Here is a 21,045-nt window from a genome sequence, read left to right on the forward strand (position 1 = left end):
CGCAAACCCATTGTGGGCATGGCCCAGGGTCCGGCACCATGCCATCCTGTCATGCATGGGTCACCATGAGCCAACTTAAGGGACGCTTACCAGCACCACCCCCCCAGCAGATCTACTGGATGGGAAATTCTGTGTTTCAATAAGCTCCCCCTGATGAAGTAGACTGAAGGGTGGGAACGCTGTGTGAGGTCAGGTGGGTTGAGGGGACCTCTACATTGGCTTGGGGGGATACCTCACTGGGAGGGGATACCAACTCTCATTTTGTCCTGCCTGGAGACCGCTCCCAGTTTCAGTTCCTTCCTTTGAAAAATGGGGGAAATACTGCTTTCCTCACAAGGCGACTGATGCTAAAGATAGGGCATCTCAAGAACCTGGAGCAGGGTGAGCCATTACATTTTTATGACCGAAAATAAATCCAGTAATCAAAATAACTCTAAAAGAGTAAGTACACAATCTCAAATAGCTGAATTAATGGCTCATGAATCAAATAAAAATACATCTTGCCATAAAAATTCTTTTAAATCACTAAAGGATGTATAAACTATGTAGATAAGGCAAAATATAATGTGGTTAATAAGATATTTAAACTAATTCTAGCTATTAAAAGCTAGAGATCAGGCTCAAACCTTGATCTCGGTTCTAAATGAAGCAAATGTCATTTTGATCATTCCAATCAAGGGAGGCAATTGTAGGCTTCGCATATCCAAACCACCCAGTGTGGCTTTGTGATCCTGTTTTTCTGGAGGAAAGGTCCTCTTTTCATCTTGCCTGAGCTTCCAGACTAGGACTCTGTGGTTCCAAAGGCTGGATTCTTCCCCAACTATCTTCTCCAACTAGCCCGGTTAATTCTGAGGTATTGGTAGTCACTGAAGCATCCAAGCAATTATTTTCGTGAAACTCATAAACCAAGCTCACTCCCATTGAGTTGCTTCTGAAGAAATCCTCAATAGCAATTTTCAGTTTTTCGAAGAGGTAGTACATCAACTCCCAATCCATTGGGCTTATCCTGGCCATGATATGTTCAGTCACCTCAGATGCCTGTGAAAGTTGAACCTTGGATAAAGAACATTGAAGAAGAATCGATGTTCTGCTAAAAGGTCAAATCAATCTGTCTTGGAATAAGCACGGTCTGAGTGCTCTTTAGGGGCAAGGATAATGAAACTTCTTCTTACCTACTTTGGACATGTTTTCAGAAGAGACCAGTCCCTGGAGAAGGAGGTTGTGCTTGGTAAAGTGGAGGGGCGGTCAAAAAGCGGAAGGCCCGCGAGGAGCTGGACTGACACGGTGCCTGCAACTCTGGGCTCAAGCATCGGAACCATTGTGAGGATGGCATCAGCCGGGGAAGTGTTTTATTCTCTTGGATCAGATCAATTCCGATCACGTCAGAATCGATGGCATCTAACAAGAACAGCCACAACAATTCACTGGGCCATGGATAGGGTCCCTACCCTTTGGAGCTTAGAAGGAATCTTGTGCCTTTTCTTTACTGAAACTCTCATCTTACTTGCATATTTTTGCACAGTTGGCTTGCTTCTCCATATTTGGTTCTCAGTAGAACCAAATAATTGCAGTTGGCAGAACAACTACAAAACTTGAGGACTCAATCATTAAACCTTATCTTAGGCTTTTCAGATGGGCCCTGAGAGACATGTTCCATGTGGCCTGCTCAGGGAAGCTCTTACACTGTGGTCCACCGCTGAGGCTATGGCACCTCTATGTGACTGCTGCAATGATCTCACTACTGTTCTTCACTGTCCTATGGCCACATTGTCCCTGGTGATGCCCGTGAAGAACAGATTTGGGGAGCCTCAGGTCAACAGTCATATGTTTTTGTGGTTGTTGCTGTTAGGTTTATTGTGCCAACCTGGCCGATACACACATGTGGGATTAATTGAAAGGTGGAGAGATAAATGGTTTGGTGAGCCTCGCCTTTCTTGTTCTCTGATGGCCAGACCAATGTGTGGCTGCCTTAGCTAATTCTTTGCCTCAGCTGGCAAGGCTCACATCCTGCGAGACATCCCTGAGGAGAAGTCACATGGACCTACCCCAATGCAGCCCTGGGTGCTGGAGCAGCCGTGTGGAAGCCCCCTGCCAGCACTGAGATGCTTACACACTCACTGATTCAGCTTTCCTCCTGCAGTCGGCATCATTGAGTGTGTTTTTCGAGTTTGAGGAGGACTTTATAGATCGGTGTTGGACATACGGGCCACATGGGCTTGGACTGGAGTGGATTGGGATGCTTTCTTAATGTACACTTGCCTTTTATATAAAACTCTCTCTTATATACACATGAGTTTCTGTGGATTTGTATCTCTAGTCTACCCAGACTAACTCAGGTGTCATCAAGCCCGTTTTTGACTCATCTTGAGCCTGTAGCACAGAGCAGAGCTGCCCTATTTGGTTTCCAAGGCTAGCAATCCTCAGGAGACGAAGAAGAACTGATGCCTTTGAACAATGGGAGTGGCGAAGAACGCTGACTATGTCACGACTGCCAAAGGAATGAGCCAATTGATTTTGGAAGTTGTATGGCCAGAATGCCCCTTAGAAGTACAGATGGCCCGACTTGGTCCTTTGGACATGTTATCAGGAGGGGCAGTTCATAGATCGGTAAAACAGTGGGCCAGTGGATAAAGAAGACTCTGGAGGAGACGGATTGACACAGTGCCTGCAGCAATGGGCTTAAACCTAACAACACTTGTGAGTGTTGATGGCACAGAGCCAGGCAGTGTCTTGTTCTGCATAGGACCACTATAAGACCACTAGGAATTGGAACAGATTCAATGGTACCCAACAACCACAACAATAATTCTTATGGAAGCAGATCACCAAATATTTCTCCGAAGGAGTCTCTGGTGCATCTAGACTAGTGCCTTTCAGTAAACAGCCGAGCATTTAGCCATTGCACCAGCAGAGGCCCTTCAGTGGTCCCATCAAGGTCTGTGTTGTTAAGTGGTGCCATTATATTGGCTCCAGCTCATAGCAACCCTATATACAACAGAACGAAGTACTGCCCGGTCCCGCGCCCAGCCTCACAATTGTTCCCAAGTTTGAGCTGATTGTTGTAGCTGCTGTGTCAATCCATCTCCTTGAGGGTCGTCCTCTTTCTTGTTGCCCTTCTGCTTTACTTGATGTCCTTCTCCAGGGACTGGTCTCTCCTGACAATACGTCCAAAGTCCATGAAGAAAACTCTCACCATCCTCACGTCTGAGGAGCATGCTGGGTGCACTTCTACCGAGACAAACTAGTTCTTAGTCATCATTGGTACTTTCAATTTTCTTCACCAGCACAATAATCCCAATAGAATCAAATCTGGTGATTTTCTTCCGTTTTCCTTCACACGCATACAAGGTGATTGAGAATTCCATGATGTGGGTCAGGCGCACCTTAGCCTTCAAAGTAACATTCTTGTTCTTCAACACTGTAAAGAGATCATGTGCAGCAAATTTACCCAATTCCATGTGCCGTTTGATTTCGTGAGTGCTGCTCCCGTGAGACGTGATTGTGGAGCCAAGCACAATGAAATCCTTCACAACATCCATTTCCTCTCCATGTATCATGACGTCATCTGTAGGTCCAGCTGTGAGGATTTGGGTTTTCTGTACACTGAGTCGTGGTCCATTCTGAAGGTTGCAATCCTGTATCTTCATCAGTAATGTCAAGTCCTCCTCACTTTCGGCAAGCCAGCTGGTGCTATCTGCAGATCGAAGTTTGTTAATGAGCCTCCCTCCAGCCCTGAGCCACGTTCTTCTTCATGCCTTCTTCATGCCGCCCAGCTTCTCGGGAGATTTGCTTACTACACAGATTGAATAAGACTGGTGAGAGGACACCACACTGACGCACACCTTTCCTGCTTTTAAACCATGTGGTATCCCCTTGTTCTGTTTAAAGGATTGTCTCTTGGTTCTGCATGAGCACATTGACGTTTTCTGGAATTCCCAGTCTTTTCCATGAGAAAATGCCTCATTGGGATTTGACTCACTGTATACTAATGATAGAAGACCTTATGCTGCAATATCTGCATATTAAGACACATGTAGTCTCTAAAGAACAAGTCCAAGCCACCAGTTTACTTTAAAATCTGCCTTTTCACAGAGAGAAGCTGAGTGAGTAAGAGGAAGACAAAGCTCCCCCAAACACATATTTTACCCACAAACTCATGAAGAGAAGGCATTTAAAGCTCTAAGTCTAAGACATGTTTAGTTGCAATGATTGATTTGGTTAAAACACAGTTTTACATCTGGATATTGTCTACCCTGTGGTTTTATAAACATTCTTTTAGGAAAAAAAAAAGAGCCCTTAAATACACAAAACAGAATCTTCCATGGAACTAATACACACGTGATAACGGAGGTGAAGGGGCAAGAGGGTGCAACCCCTGGGATCACCCAAAAGTTTCCAGTTTGACACCCTTTGATGTAGAGCTGGTATAGATGTCCACATTACGGTCTAATCCCGATGTCCAAGGCTTTCTGCTGTGGTTGTTAGCTGCCGTTGGGTTGACTTCAAGTCATGACAACCCCACACGCAACAAACCAAAGGCTATCTGGTCTCCCCAGTCTTCGGCCTGCTCAAGCCCATTGTCTTGGCCACCGCGTGCTTCGAGTGCCTTCCCGCCAATAGGGTTCAAGTTCTAGTATTATTACCAGACAACATTCTGTTGTAATTGCTATGGTTTTCCTTGGCCAATTTTCAGAAGCAGATCACTAAGCTTTTCGTCCTAATCTAGAAGTTCTGATAAAACCTGTCTACCACAGGCGACTCTGCAGGTATGTGAAATACCAGTGGCGCAGTTTCCAGCATCACAGCAACACACGAGCCCACACGAGAAACTGGGAAATGTGTGTTCTGCTGTACCGAAAGTACAAACTCATATCCACTCCAGATGGAGTATCCGAGGTACTTCTTTACGGGGTGGGCTCAAACTGCTGGCCATGCAGCTAGCTGTCCAACATTTACTCCACTAAGGCTCTGCTGGGCTGCTAACTGCCAGGTCAGCAGCTCAAGCCCGCCAGCTGCTCCTTGGGAGAAATAGAAGACTGTCTGTGGTTGAAAAGAACCCAATGAGAGAGTTATGGTCAAAGTCAACATCCTTTTTCCAGAACAACAAATTATTAGATACACAGATCACATAGCAGTCTGTGTTCCAAAGCTCCTGGAAAGGGCAAGGCGAAAGTGAGTTTTCCGTGTGACGAGTTTAGGACAGGGGGTAGGACAGAACACCCACTTGACAGGGTCGGTGGTGGGTGCTCACAGCTTTTCTAGTTCAGAGCTCGTTTTCTTTAGGAAATTCAGCTAGAGAATGAGAGACTGAGAAAACAGGCAAAGCCAGGCATAGGCCTTGTTGCTGTGTGCCATCACCACATCTTCTCCACCCCAGAGTAAGCCCCTGGGACCAAGCAGACCTGAGACAGCCAGGTGTTTCTCCAGAGGAACAGCTGGGACCCACCCTCTGTTAGCGGTGCAGCCCTCAACCACTGCCCTGCCAGAGCGCCTTGCTCAATCTCGAGTGATTAAATGCTGATAAGAACGTATAGCCTGCGTGCATCTTTTAAGGATCCTGGTGGTGCCATGGTTAAAGGGCTCCACCGCTAAGTGGAAGGTCAATTGTTTGAACCCACCAGCCCCAGCCATGGGAGAAAGCGGTGGCCATCTGCCTCTGTCCAGGGGACAGCATCAGAGACTCCATGGGACAGTGCTATTCTATTCAGTTGCTGTAAATCAGGAGCAAGAGACTTGATGGCAATGGGTTGAGTTTATCTTTTTATACTTGGACAGCCTAGTTTAAAAAGAAAAAGAAGAAAAATATTTAAGTGAGACATTTGGGAAGGGGAAAAAATCTCATTACACAGCTTGCCATTAAAAAAGAACTGAACACTGCTCATTATAAAAAAGAGTCTAAACCCCCACACCCTGTTCGCTTAAGTCATTTCTAGTTCAGGGGGATCCCAGAGGACAGAATGGAGCTTCCCAAGGGAATCCCAAGGCTGCCTTTGTTACAGGGCAGATAGCCACATCTTTCTCCCGAGGAGGGGCTGGTGGGTTGAGGTTGCTATCCTTTGGGTTAGTGGGCAGTGCTCTAACTACGGTGCCCCCGATACTATTGATAGTGGGAATTGATGACAATAAAGTCATGCCTTCAGACTCATATTGCATTCATGTGATAAGGAGCCAGGGCTGGTCTTCCTTAGACTTTGTTTACAAAATACATCACAACTCCTTGAAGAATATCGTTACAGATAATAAAACATCCCTGTTCAAACACAGGGCGTTCTTTTAGGACAACAGCTTTGGTTTGTGAGCGCTTCTCCAACAGGATTGAACCCCTCTCATCAATCGTGTGCTCGTTCCCACCTCCTGGTCTTCGGAATTGTCAAAACCACAAAGCTAGATTTACCGCAGCCTTCGTGCCGCTCTCCCTCAACTAGCCCCCTTGCAGTTGACCCCTCATGGAGCCGCCAAGGTCATCCTGGCCAATGAACTCCACACTCCACGTGTCTTTGGTGGGAGTCCTTGTTTACCGGAGCTATCTCGCTTTGTGTAACTGGAAGTTGAGCAGAGTTAAGAGCTGGCTGCTAACCACCAGGTGAGCAGTGTGAACCCACCAGCGACTCAGCGGGAGAGAGAGGAAGCTTTTCTCCGTCCTACAGGGTCGCTCTGAGTGGGAATCTATTCAATGGCTGTGCGTTGGGTTTGGCGCTGTTTATTGTTTATTTCTCTTATGACCCAAAGTTTCCAGGTACATGAAGAGGCTTCGAAAATTTAATGGAAATATTGAATGAAAAGATCATGGAGCTTTTCCATACACTTTTTGAAAACCTCATGTAGCCTAAAGAATGGAAATCAGGGACACACACAGATGAACACCTGCAAACAACCTGCCCAGGGGTCCACTAACAGATGACGGGATAAACAAAAGATGGTAACCGTAGAGACAATGGATTCAGCCATAAAAAAGAACTGATGTTCTGCTATATGCTACAACACAGATACGCCTGAACGCATCGTTCTTGTCGTGAGGGGCTGTGGAGTCGGTTGTGACTCCTAGTGACCCCACACAACCCAATGGAGCAGTGGCCAGTGCTGCGCCAGCCTCACAACTGTTCCTGTTGAGCCCATTGTTGCAGCCACTGGGTCAGTCCGTTGCATCCAGCACCTTCCTCTTTTGTGCTGCCCCTCTGCTTCACCAAGCATGATGTGCCCCTTCTCCAGGGACCGGCGGTGAGGTGAGGTGAAGTCTTGCCATCTTTACCTCGAAGGAGCATCCGGGGCTTAATTCTTCCCAGACAGATCTGTTTGTTCCTTGGGCAGTCCGTGGTACTTTTAATATTCGTCCCCAGCACCACTGTTCAAACAAATGGATTCTTCTTCGGTCTTCGTTATTCAGTGTCCAACTTCCACACGCATAGGAAGCAACTGAAAATACCGTGGCTTGGGGCAGGTGCTCCTGAGACATCAAAGTAGCATCTGCTGCCTCCATGAGCACGGACCGTGATCCTAGCAAGGTGAACCCCTGGCCAGCTTCCATCTTTTCGCCCCTTGGCGTGATGTGACCTATGGGTCCCGTTGGGAAAGCATTACGTTCAATGAACTGTCAGGCACAAAAAGAGACACATTTGTGATCTTAACATGAAATGTCAAGAATGTGTAAGTGCACAGACAGGAAGTAGATTCTCGGTTTCCAGGGGCGGGGAGGATGGATGTTACGACTTCATGGGCACTGAGCTTCTGCTGGTGTGGGCAAAGTTTTAGAAACAAGTAGCTGTCATGGGGCCACAACTTTGTGAGTAGAGTTAACGTCATTGGATGGTACACTAAAAACATGGTTCCGGAAGTAATGTTTATATTACATATGGTTTACCACAGTCAAAAATGGGAAAAGACCAGGGTGTGGGGGTGGTGTCAGCTTGTGGGCACGCCTCTGAGTGCCCATGGACAGCACCTTCCCTTCCAGTCCCACATGACCCAACGTCCCCAGTGCATGATAGCTGGCCATCAGGTGCTGGTCGGCCCTCTGAAGTGACCAGAGGAGAAGCGCTTTCTACAGTGGGGACCAGCCTCGGCCTCTGTGTCATCAACAGGCTCCTAGGCCAGAGCCTGCCCTGGGCTAGAGAGCTGACTGGTTCTCACCGCATGGTGTTGTTGCTGTTGGCTACTGCCACGTCAACCCAGACGCATAGTCACCCCATGCCTGGTGGAATGAAATGCTGCCCCGTCCTCGGCCACCCCTATATGAGTTGCAGTTGGAACTGCTGGGGTCCACAAGGTTGTCAGGGCTTGATTTCCGGAAGCAGATGCTCAGGCCTTTCCTCCTAGACCAGCTCAGTCTGGTTGTCCCACTGAAACCCGCTCAGCATCACACAATGTGCCAGTCCCCCCTGCCCCCACCCCGGGGCAGATGGACAGTGGCTTCACAAAAGATGTGCAGGCCTGGGATGGAACATGGGCCACCCTCATGGAAGGTGAGATATCACCCACCGAATGACCCCTGCCCTCTGTGCCTTGACTAGAACATGCCTCATAGAAGCTTAAAAGCCCACATATACATGAGCCCAGTGAACTCACCCATCAAAGGAAGGGGCGCTGAGAGCCCACCAAGGGAGAGGTGCTAAAGGGCTTCTGAGTCATCGTTCAGGCCTTGCAGCGAGAGGCTCATCGCACAGCTGAGAAGACGGTGAATCTGGACACACAGTGATTTAGGCCATACAAGCAGGGGGATGGCTCAGAGACTGAGCTTTGCAGTAAAATCCCATGGGGTGAATCTTTGCTCTCTCTGCTGTGCTATCTTGACCACGTGACACAACGACACAACGGCTCTTTCTGTGCTTGAAGTTGGCTTGGCTTTTCATGCAACATGCACACTCTGCACATCTCTCAGAATCGTTGTTGCTGGGAGGTGCCGTTGGATCTGACTCCGAGAGACACTGGACCACAGAACGACACACCACCCCTTCCTGGGCCAGCCTCCCCATTGTTACGTTTGAGCCCGTTGTTGCAGCCACCCTGCCCATCCATCTCTTGGAAGGTCTTCATCGTCATCTTCTTCTTCTTCTTCTTCGTCTTCGTCTTTGTCTTCTTCTTCTTCATTGCCCCTCTTCTTTGCCAAGCAAGGTGTCTTTTTCCAGGGACTGGTCTCTCCTGATACCATGCCCAAAGTACTGGAGACGAAGTCTCGCCATCCGTGCTTCTAAGGAGCACACATCTGGCTGTACATCTTCCAAGAGATTGGTTTGTTCTTCTGACAGTCCACGGTGCTTTCACTGTTCTGTGCCAGCAACGTGGTTCAAGTGCATCAGTTCATCTGCGATCTTCCTTATACACTGTCCAACATTCGTGTGCATACGAGGTGACTGGAAATACCACGGTTTGCGTCAGGTACACCTTAGTCCTCAGTGTGACATCCTTGCTCTTCCACACTTTAAAGATGTCTTGCACAACTGCAGATGTGGCCAACACGACACTCACAGTGACGCTCTAGGACAGGGTAGAACTGCCCCCTGTGGGCTGCCAAGACTGTCAAGCTTTGTGGGTGTAGAAAGCCTCATCTTTCTCCTAAGGAGCGGGCGGTGGTTTCCAGCTGCTGATCTTGTGATTAGCAGCCCAACTCAGAACCCACTAGGCCACCAGGGCCCAGCGGTCACCTAGGGTCGTGTATGGTCCCTCTGAGTCAGAATCTAGTCAGGGACAGTGAGTTTGAGCGGGTTTCCTTTGAACTGCAAACATCCTTTGGAGAACCAGGAAGAAGAGCTTGTTTCTCAACTGATGTTTACAAAACATTGCTTTTAAAAGAAGCACGCCCTTGGTTTCCAACGTAATCCCTGACCCTGTGAAAGTCTTCCCATCCTGCGTCTTTGGGAGGGAAGCTGGCTCTTGGTCCCTTCTTTAGGTTTCAGGGGCATCGCCTTACACTCTCCCTGGCCTGGATGTGTGGGGCTCGAGACACATGCCTTCTTTCATCTCTCGCTGTCACTCGGGATGCCAATTGGCAGAAGCCCAGGGACACCAGATCCGCCCCGTGCGTAGGCAGGGCAGCAGCACCCACTGAGAACATGCATCTGCAATGGGATGAAACACGCACATAGAGAAGGGCGCAGGGAGGAGGAGGGCAGAATCACCCGCCCCACTTCCCACTCTCAGAAGGGGGACATGCTACTTTCTCTAAGTGCCGTCCTGCTAACGCCCTGGTGTCTGTCTTCTCTCAGGAAGGTGCCCATCCTGCAGCCTTGCTAGGTCTCAGAGATGTGGGCTCTCTGTCAGAAACCTGATAGCACCCAATACCAGGCCCTCTAAGCTCCCAGCCATCCAACTCTTACAAAGGCCACCCTCGGCTCTCTTGCCCAGACACCACACTACGGTGGGAATTTCACAGAAGGCTTGACCTAACCTACGCTGGGTGACTCCAAACTCGCTGCCGTCAAGTCCATCCTCACTCATCGCCACTCTGGAGGACAGAGTGGAACCGCCCTGTGGCTTTCTGAGACTCTAAGTCTTTACTGGAGCAGAAAGACGCATCTCTCTCTCCCGCAGGACAGTTGGTGGTTATGATTCCATGCATTTGGATAATGGTGCTGGCAAAGAATATTGAAAGCACTGTGGATGGCCAGAAGAACAAATAAATCTGTCTAAAGAGCCAGAATGCTCTTTAGAGGTAAGGATGGCAAGATTCCATCTCACGTACTTTGGACATGTTGTCAGGAGAGACCAGTCCTTGGAGAAGGACACTGTGTTAGGCCGGGTGGACTAGAGAAACAAATTCGTAGACACTCATATGTGTATAGAAAGAGCTTTATATACAAGAGCAATTGAATATTGAGAAAACATCCCAGCCCAGTCCAGATCAAGTCCATCAGTCTGATATATCCGATACCAATCTATAAAGTCCTCTTCGGACTCATAAAAACACATGCAATGATGCTGAATGCAGGAAGATCACAAGCCAGTGGGTTGGAAGTCTTTGGGATCTCATGACAGTGGAAGCATCTCAGTGCTGGCAGGGGTCTCCACGTGGCTTCTTCAGCTCAAGGCACCAGCACCGTTCCATGTGTCTTGTTAGCTGCTATGTCTCCCAGGGTGTGAGCAGAGAGAGAGTGTGTCCCCTGCCTCCAAAGAGGAATATAGGAATTCCCAGGATCCTCAGGAGAAGGCCATGCCCACACTGAGGCCTCATTGGCCATCTTCCAATTGACACGCCAGACTCCACCCCTACACGCCTCATCCTCAAATTGGCACCAGATTATGTAACTAGCGCAGACACCATGCTTGGTAAAGTGAGGGGCACAAAGGAAGAGGAAGGCCCCCAAGAAGCTGGATCGACACAGTGGTGGCAACCCTGGGCTCCCACAGAGGAACTCTTGTGAGGGTGGTGCAGGACGGGGCGTGGCTCATTCTGCTGTGCAGGCAGGGTCAACGCAACAGCACCCAACAACAGCTCCAGGGTACACAGGTAATGACTCCAACACTCAAGTTACTGCCACAGGGAGAAGCTGCATCTCCGAGGATAGCGAACTAGTGGACCTCTATGCGCAATGCTCGGCTCCAACAAGGCTCTCTCCACAAAACCCCAAACCAGGAGCCACCTCCGCTCACAGCACTGCTCCCATGCACCAGAAGAAACTGTGCTCCCTGGGGTCTGCGAGGACTGGGGTTTGGGGAAGCAGCTATCCCTGGGTGGATTTCAACTGCCAACCTTTGGGTTGGTAGCCAACAAGCGAACCATTGGTGCCACATAAAATAAAAATAGAGCAAAAAGCAAATCACAAACCCACCAAGTCGACGCTGACTCACAATGACCCTATAGGATAGGGTAAAACTGCCCCCCTGTGAGTTTCCAATGCTGTAACTCTGTACGGGAATGGAAAGCCCTGTCTTTCTCCCATGGAGCGGCTGGTGGTTTCAAACTGCTGACCTTGCGGTTCACAGCCCAATTCAAAGCAACTAGGTCACCAGGGATTATTTCAACACACAGCATGAGCATAGTCATGGAGCTGCTACGTGAGAGATCAGTGGTTCAAATCCACCGGTGGCTCCATGGGAGAAATATGAGGGTGTTTGTTCTTGTAAAGATCTAAAAGTATTGGAAACCCAAAGGGGGAGTTCTGCTCTGTGCTGTAAGGCCACGGAGAGTCTGGGTCGACTTGCTGGCAGTGTGTTTGGTTTATGAATGGAAGAGGCCTGTTGGGGTAGCAGACTATGCACGGAGCTGCTCACAACCAGGTTATAGGTTTTTAACCCATCCATGCCTCCATGGGGGACATGAGGCCGTCTGCTCCCTTCCAGGCTGGAAGTTTTAGAAAACCAAAGGGATCAGTTCTCCCCCGCTGTCCTATAGAGTCACTGTAAGTCGGAATCGACTGAATGGGAGTGAGCTCAGTTTGGCTGGAAGGTCCACTGTATGAAGGTTATCCATTATTCTGTTACTTATTCATGTGATGGACAATCATGCTGCTTCTGCCCACTGGCTATGGTGAACAGTGTAGCAGCAAACACTGACGTACGCCTATCTGCCCGAGTCTCTGCTTTCCATTCTTCTGGGTGTGCACCAGGAGTGGGATGCAGCATCATGTGGCCAAGTCATTTCCTCGATGGCTACACTCGTTTACACCCTCTCTGGCAGCACAGGGGTACCTGTTTCTGACATGGGTTCCCCAGCTTTGTCAGTGCCCATCAAATATCGCCATCATGCTCACGACCTGATGACCCCTGGGACCATAGCTTTTCAGGTGAAAGTGCCAAGTCCCCTACCCTTTGTGCGTGTCCTCTGCTGGGCCCGTGCTGCCTGTACACGCAGGAATGTCGGAACTACAGCATGCTTGTTTACCATGTTCTTCCTCAAATAGCACCCGGATAACAGCAGAGATGATAATCACGCCGTAAAGGAGGGCCGGCATGGCTTGCCCGCAGACACTGTGTCTCCTGTCATTTCCAGGCATGAATAGCGGTTCCAGCCACCCTCACGTATAGTCTGAAAGAGTTGTTTCTGATCACATCTGTATCCTAAAAGCATAAACCCTGGTCAAGAAGTCCCAGCTGGAGACTGGGATACCAATTCGGAAAATAAATGGCAACTGCGTCAGCCCCAGGGCACTTGTGGCTGGACCTGGGAGCAAGGTGCTCTTTGTAGGTCATCTGTGCCCAAGTATGCCTGAGGAGAGGTGGGGGGCTGGGAGGAGCATGGCCTGAGCACAGCCCCTAGGGGGTGTGGGATGGCCAAATGCCACAGATTTGGGAAGCCCTGTCCTGGCCTTGGGGCCTCAGGGAGCTGGTCGGACCTCTCTCATCTGAGCAGGGACTCAGGAGCCCTCTGCTCCCATTGCTCTCCAGCTCTGTCCAGGCAGGTCTAGGTGCGGCAGCTGGCCTCATCCACCTCTGGGACCTCTCAGCCCTACATTCCCATGCTCTGCCCGCCTCCAGCTGGCGGAAGCCACCGGGAAAAGGCTGCTTCCAGGGTGGACAGAGCGATCCTCCCTGCACTGGAGAAAGTGGAAAGCAGAGCCCTGTGGACAAGGCAGCAAAGAGCCGGCCTCTCAATTGTTATATCTGAGCCCATGGCGGCAGCCACTAGATCCAGCCCTCACCTAGGGAGGACCTTCCTCTTTTATCTGGATTTTACCCAGCATGACGTCCTTCTCCAGGGACTGCTCCCTCCTGACGACATGTCCAAAGTGCACAAGCCAAAACTCGGGCCACCCTAAGAGCATTCCTGGCTGTATGAAGGCGAAGATCTAATGAAATCCATTGGACAGGGGTAAAAATTGAAACTGAAGTCGTAAACATGGGACAATACCGGTGTAGTGCACTTAGGGAAATAGTGTGACAGGTTGGACCAGTCTGCAAAAACATGTAATGCATGAATTAATTCCATAAAATAAGATATTCATTTTTTTCCCAAGCCCCTAAACTGCCTTCCCTGTTACTTTTCTCTTTAAGTCCCAAATAACGGGCCCAGTGTTACTTTATGATGTGTTCAGAGAAGACAAGTCAGAACACTGGAATCCTTTAAAAGCTGTGTGGATGATCTCTCATCCAGATAAAACCACATTAGCTGCTACTTGACAGGCTTTCCGGCCATTTGTCACCATAAAAAGTGGTACCAAAAATCTTGAAGCACGTTGTCTTCTCCTCCCAGGACAGGACGAACACTCCTCTCTTGGTGAGGGTTTAGGAAAGGAAAATGGGGCAGGACATTGGGAGGCTCTTACGTTGTATTGAAAGTACAGTGGTGCTTGCTCAGTCCGTCATGGGCTGAAGGGATCAGCTCTGCCAATCCCCACCTCTGAAGCCAGGCCCTTGCTGGCCCCCAGGCTGTGCCCAGCCGTCCCTGCGAGCACTTGGCCAGGACAGCTGAAAAAAAGTCTCTACGGCATAATGGGTGCCAGCCCTTTAAAATGGCATCTCTGAGGAACCAGGCACCCTGTCCTTCCCACCAGGTCTCCTGCTCCAGGTCATATCCCTCAAAGGAGATTCCACACACCAAGTCCCTATATGGATCTTCTACATCATACATGGGTGAGTAGCAACCGGGGACTTAAAGCTCTCAGGTGCAATCATGGTCCTCCACCGTCTAGTGGAAAGAAGAGTTATGGAAACCAAAAAGAAATGAAAGGTCAAAGAAACAAGTAGCCCAATGGACCAATGGATCAAGCAAACATCTGTCTCCATAACCCAGAGACCAGAAGAGTTAGATGGTGCCCAACTACCACTACCAACTACTCTGAAAGGATCGCATGAAAAGATCTTGGATAGAGTAGGAGAAAAATGTAGAACAAAACTCAAAATTATCACAGAGACCAGGCTTACTGGTCAGACAGAGACTGGCGGGGTCCTGAGATGGTGCCCTCAGTCGCCCTTCACATCCGGAACAGAACTTAGCCCCGTGATCGAATCATCAGCCACTTAGGATCAAAATGGCAGCATCTACCCGAGAAGAAAGTTGAAGGGTAGTAAAGAAGGAGGCATGGGAACAGGAAACACAGGGAGAATTCGCAATAGGTGGCAGCACATTGTGCGAAGGCAATGGAGGAGTGGAAACGAAACGTGTGTGAATGTGAGATCGATGGCCTGCTCTGTAAGCCTTCATCTAATTCACAATAAGAAGTTTCAAAATTAAAAAAAAAAAGAGCCTGACCTCCCACCCAGCATCTCTCCACACATGGTCATTGGACCACCTGCGCGGTCTTGGGCATGTGGGAACAAGGAAGATTCTTGGCCCCACCCTTGACCCTCTAATTCCAAACCTGTAGGTGGAACCTAGGAATGCTCCCTGACCACTGCTGTCTTCAAGTGCTCAGTAAACAGCCAGAGTGCAACGCTGATGGAGGTGAGAGAACACAGTCACAGGACCTCCGTAGCCTCCGCGGTCAAGGCCCATGAGCCTCGCCCTGATTTCCTCTGTCCAGTCAGTCCTCTCCACACCCAGCTCCCCTCTCATCCTTCACCGCCTCAGTGTGACTCTCAGCCAGGCTGTGATGTCAGAGGAGAAAGAACCGTTCTTAGCTTTGCACCTCCTGCCCAATCAACAGCAAGCTAGAGCAACTAATGCTTTCAGGACAGTGTCAGACACAATTGACTTTGAAACATAGGGCCCCTGCACCACAATGAAAGGTCCATCACACTCTGGAGCTTTCTCTGTTTCTACTTCTAAATTAATATTTAGAACTTGCCCGTCTAATCACATTTTTCTCAACATGGATGCATCAAAGAACCGGCTAGAAATAAGGAGATGCTGACAAATCCATCAACATCACGGTGGATTTCAATTCTCTTCTTTAATAAGTGAGAGACTAGACAGATTAAAAGGTAATAGAAATAGTATACTACTTTAATAGTACCATGGACACATACTGTCCAATATTTGGACATAAAATCCCTGCTGTTTCCCTGCCTGGGTGAGGCAAAAAAGTTACTGCATCCAGCTGTTAGCCAAAAGGTTAGAGGTTGGAGTCCACCCAGAAGCTCATTTTAAAAAAAAGAGTCATTGAAAACACATGGATTTCTATTCTGACACACAAGCATTTATCATGGGTCAAAACTGACTCAATGCTAACTAGATTTTGTGGTTATTTCAAAATAAAATCTGTGCCAAATAACCAGAGACCACACACTGTCTTAAGTACATTCTAACAAGGCTGCCCAGCAACTTTCAATAAAAGTCAAAGAATGGTACCACACAGACCACATTCTTTCACCCTACTGCAGTTAAATTAGAAAAACAATCAAATGGTTTTAAAAGTTTGGAATTTATAAACAAGCACAGGTCAGAAAAGGCACAACCACCGAGAGGAAACGTACAGAGGGTGGAATCCTACTTAAAATATACATGTTAAATCTCCTTGAGTGCAGCCAAAGCTGTACATCGAAGGAAACATATAGCTTTAAGTATTTCCCTAGGAAAAAAGAAAGGCTGAAAAAAACCATTGAGCTGAGCATCCAATTTCAACTGGAAAAAGTATACCAAAAAGAACCTCAGAAAAAAAATTTTAAAAGCAAACAAACAAACAAAAATTTTAAAAACAAACTAAAGAACCTCAGACAAACTGGAGCAAGTAATGAAGAGGAGACGTTAACGAAATAGGAAACAAATAATGTGGTTGTCCTTCTTGGAGGCCTTAATAAAACATGCAGACTTCAGCAAAATAGAGGAACCAGAAGCCAGTTGTCATTAAGTCGTCTCTGACTCATGGCGACTCCGTGGGTGTCACAGTAGGGTTGTGTTTTCAATGGCTGGTTTTTTTTGAGAAGACCACCAGGCCTTTCTTCTGAGGTGCCTCTGGGCCGACACGAACCCCCAGCATTTCCTTTGGCAGGTGAGCACGTTAACCATTTGCAACACCCAGGGACTGCAAAAGAGTGAAGTGTGTGAAAGTTCAGGGGAAAAATGACATTCGAAAGAAAAGCAGTGCGAAAGGAAGATCTTCCTCCAGAGTCCCCAGCACATCAGAAACTCAGCCCAGGTCTGGTTAGACTCTCTTCTCCAGCACCTCGACAGGACAACTGCGTGTTTGAGAAATGGCCAGGCAGTGAGTGATGGTGACACGGATGCCAGGGGGCTGGCCCACCAATTGTCTGTAAGCCTTGGAAGGGGTTTGTGAGAAGCAGCAGAGCTACATGGAGCCTGCAGACAACCCTGGGAGCACATCAGCCAATGCTCCCCTCAGCAGGGCAGTTACCTCCCTCAAATGGCCTTTCCTCTTAATCTGGGAGGGAAACAATGAGCTGGGAGAAAAACAAGGCCGATCTGGTCTATTTTTAAAGGTGTTCTACAGGCGGGCTCCTCATGAGAACTGGGAAGAGTTCTGTGGTTTGATTTTCTTCCACCCAGGATACCCTCTTCCTCAAAAAAAACACCTCACTGCCATTGGGCCGATTCCGACTCATCGTGACCCAGAAAGACAGAGCATAAGTGCCCCTGTGGGCGTGTGAGACTTTAAATCTTCACAAGGTTGGACAACCTCATCTTTCTCTTGCAAAGTGGCTGGTAAGCTTGATCCACTGACCATACGGTTAGCAGTTCAATGGGTAGCCTGCTATGCCACCAACCTTTAAAAGTCCCTGCATCCATTTTAAAGAGTCCTTCCCTGGACAAGCTGAAATGGCTGAACTATTGAAATCATTCGGGTGGGAGGCTGGGGCGTGGGGAGCGGGGCCCAGACTCATTGTTCAGCATTGCACCTGGCTGAGATGCCGGAATCTGGATAGTCAGCATTGGCGAGGCTCAAGGCAGGCGGAAAATATAGAGGCTTGGAGAGAAATGAAGAAGAAATGGCATGTGGAAGCATTGGTTGGAAGCTACCCATCCATACACACCCAACATCGCCTTCTGACTTAAATCCCAGAGCAGTTTAGTTTTGTCAGATAGAAAGAGGTTGGATGGTGCTTAAATAACCGACTTGGTTTCACCCCTTAGGAGAACACAGAAGCACTCCCACTGAACAGAGGGCCAGGCTCCCTCTCTAGGTGGCTCCTGGTTGAAATGGAACCGTTGTCGCATTAATCAGAATACCATGATGGCGACAAAATGAACTTGGAAGTTCAACCAGGAGGCTCCCTGTGGGTTTGAAATGTGAGTGCCATGGGCTTCATGCTTGGGAATCCACTAAGAGGCCATTACCACCCTTGATCTGAATCCCCTTTGGCCACACAGGAGCTGTGGGACATCAGAGGTTCTCTAGCCCCTCCAGCTCCAAGTGGCCAGGACAGTGCAGCCACCCTCACAACGGCACAAGATGAAGTCAATCAGATGGGGGTGTTCTGCCTTCTGGTCAACCCTTCTGCCTCTTCAACTCACCAGTGCACCCTTGCAAGGAGTAAAATGTCCGCCTTCGAATCTATTATAAAAATAGTCCGAACACCCAGCGTGAGCTGAAGACATACTTGCTTTAATCGCGTTGACAATTTGACAGCGTTGAGAACTATTTGGAACAAATTTGAAGCCCCCAAACACTCAAAGACGTTCACCTCACCAGACTCAGGAGGAGAATGGGCTGTTGGGGATGGCTGATGTTGTGGGTTTCATCTTAAGGATCCAGACCGGAAGCGCACACAAAACCCAAAGAAGCAAGTGAATTGGGAGGAACCACAAAGCAAAGCTCTCCAGTATGCTCGGCCAGCTTGACTGAGAAGTGGGGAGCCCTGGACAGCAGGACACTGAGTCTTGATCATAGTTCTGAGCTTATTGAAGGGTCAGTGACGTGATCAGGGACAGCCTCAGGGAAGCCACTGACAGCCTTGGCAAGGATCTAAGTACATATACAAAGCACCCCCAAACCCACTGCCATTGAGTTGATTCCCACTCAGAGTGACCCTATCAGACCGACTGGAACCGCCCCTGTGGGTTTCAAAGACTGAAACTCTTTAGCGGAGTAGAAAGCCTTGCCTTTCTCCTGAGGAGCGACTGATTGGTGGTTTCAAACTGCTCTTGGTTATCAGCCCAAAGTGTAAGCCTCTATGCCACAAGCAACAAAGGGCTTGGTTCACCTCCTTAATTCACAGGGAAGAAAGCCATGTTCATTGGAGACAGTGCCAGATCCCTGGTCTCTGACTTCCTGGAGCTCCCGACCCCTCTAAGACCACCAGTCCCTGCGTGCAACCATCCCAGAACACTGAGCTTCTAAAATATCTGTATTGACTTTCTTTGATGTCCCCAACCGTGCACACTGGACAGACCCTACCAAATGTGCGTGAGAGCGTGACTTTATAAGGCTGCTTTCATTCTTCCCTCAGGGATTTTGTGCCTTCAAAATTCAGATGCCTGCTCTGTAAGTAAGGCCTCTTGGTCTACCTGGGAGTAACCAACCACCAGTCGCCCTCTGAATGGATGAGCAAGGGGAACTTGCAGAAAGCACCCTAGGGAAGAGCAGTTGACAAAGCCCCTATCTTAGTGCACCCCTGCCCATGTATGAAATCCCTGACCACCACAGGATTCAATGCCATCATAGACTCCCACAATGCAAGTATTTTCTCACTGGAGGTGTCAGGTGGTCTTTACCTCTGGAGGACTGAGCATGGACCAAGCAAGAGTGGACTAACCCCAACACATGAGTGCACACACACACACATACGGCATTCCAGAACAGCAGCCCACCCGCTGGAAGATGGACAATCCACGTGGAGAGAGATGCAGGCAGCCAGCCCCCAGAACACTGTGGATGGTAGTCGAAAAGGCACCCCTAAACCCTGGTCCAGTGCTCCCAGATCTGCTTCGGAAAGATCACAGACATTGCCAACCCTGTGGAGTTTGCTGGACCCTGGAACCCCTGTGGCGCTATGAGTCAGAAATCGATGGGCTGGCCACAGGTGGATAAGCCCGTGCTTTCCCATTGTTCAAACAGGTGTTACAGTATGTTTTGAAATGACAATAAAATAAGACAACAGGTGGACAGCTAAGGGCAGTCAATGTTTTTAAACACTTAGCTCGAGCTATGCTTGACGGGGACCAGAGGTGCCCACCTGTCCATCCCAATCCCTTTCTGGGTTCATTAGCACAAACGTGACAGCGCTTGGATGCGGGAACTCAGTACCGCGCAGAGTTCCATCTCCGCAAAGGTGCGGAAGTAGAGACCTGGCTGACCAACGGTGACCAGGTGCCCCGGAACCACTAACCCCCCAGGTACACTGCCTGCCCAAAGAGAGTCGAGAAAAAGTGGGATACTCCCTCGCTCTGCCATCCCCTGAAAGTAGGATCCACTCTCTACGTGGGGAGTTTTTGGTCAAAAGTCCTCCTGCTGCGCACCTGGGAATTCTCAGCAGGAAACATTGGAAACTCACCCCAACTCTTGCCCAATTTCCCTCCAATGTTGCGCTTTGCCCCAAAATCCCTGCCCGGGGGAGCCTCTTGACCTTTGTCCCCCTGCATTTTGCATCACTCGTGGTGTGTCCGTCCGCAATGGCAAAAGCGGTGCCACCTTCAAAGGCTCGAGCCTGTTTTCCTTGGCCCTCTGTGGACACGTGGCTGGTGCCAGCGTTTGGCCTTCTGTGCCAGGCCTTCCTCACCTCCCTCTCCCGGACAGCGCCAGGGAGGTGTCCGCTGCCCCGAGGAGTGACCCCCCACCGCTAAGGCCAGGCGACGGCGGCTTTGAACATTTTGGCCAGCATGAGTGTCCTCAGATGTCTCCCTGAGCAGTCGCCCAGGCCTTTCCCTCGCTGCACCCACTAGGGTGGGATTCCCACTGCGGTGTCCCCGCGGGAGCCGCCTGCCCGCCGCCCTTACCTCGCTGACGATGGTGGAGTGGGACTGCGCGTAGCGCCAGCCGCCGCGGCAGGGCACCAGGGGCGCCGAGCGGTTGGGGAAGGCGGCCAGCGGGTCGGAGCAGCTGAGCGCGCCCGCCTGCCCCGCGCTGCCGTTGGCAGCCTCCAGCAGGTAGCGCTGGCAGCTGCCGTGGCCGCGGTGCTCGGGGGCCTCGGGCGCCGTGCGGTTCCACTCCTCCTCGGCGCTCCATCCGCAGCGCTCGGCCAGGGCAGCGGCGCTCGGCCCGCGGCACCAGTAGTGGTTGGGCCGGGGGCCCAGGAAGACCACGCTGACGAAGAGGAAGGCGAAGGTGATGCCTGTCAGGC

The 21,045-nt window shown here is 49.6% G+C and overlaps 1 protein-coding gene across 1 annotated transcript in view; it reads right to left on the minus strand.

Annotated features, from left to right (window-relative positions):
• The window catches only part of SLC22A3 (solute carrier family 22 member 3), a gene marked incomplete at its 5' end in the record, with an annotated part of 125,521 nt that extends 104,481 nt beyond the window's left edge, over positions 1–21,040 (minus strand). Inside the window, one exon of the mRNA XM_004702092.3 lies at positions 20,702–21,040. Within this exon, the coding sequence (XP_004702149.3) occupies positions 20,702–21,040 (339 nt within the window). The remainder of the gene's footprint in view (positions 1–20,701) is intronic.
• Between the last annotated feature and the right edge of the window lie 5 nt (positions 21,041–21,045).

The sequence above is a fragment of the Echinops telfairi genome, unplaced genomic scaffold (assembly GCF_000313985.2).
Source record: "Echinops telfairi isolate 266 unplaced genomic scaffold, ASM31398v2 ScPeMD7_3533;HRSCAF=4204_0, whole genome shotgun sequence".
Taxonomy (NCBI): domain Eukaryota; kingdom Metazoa; phylum Chordata; class Mammalia; order Afrosoricida; family Tenrecidae; genus Echinops; species Echinops telfairi.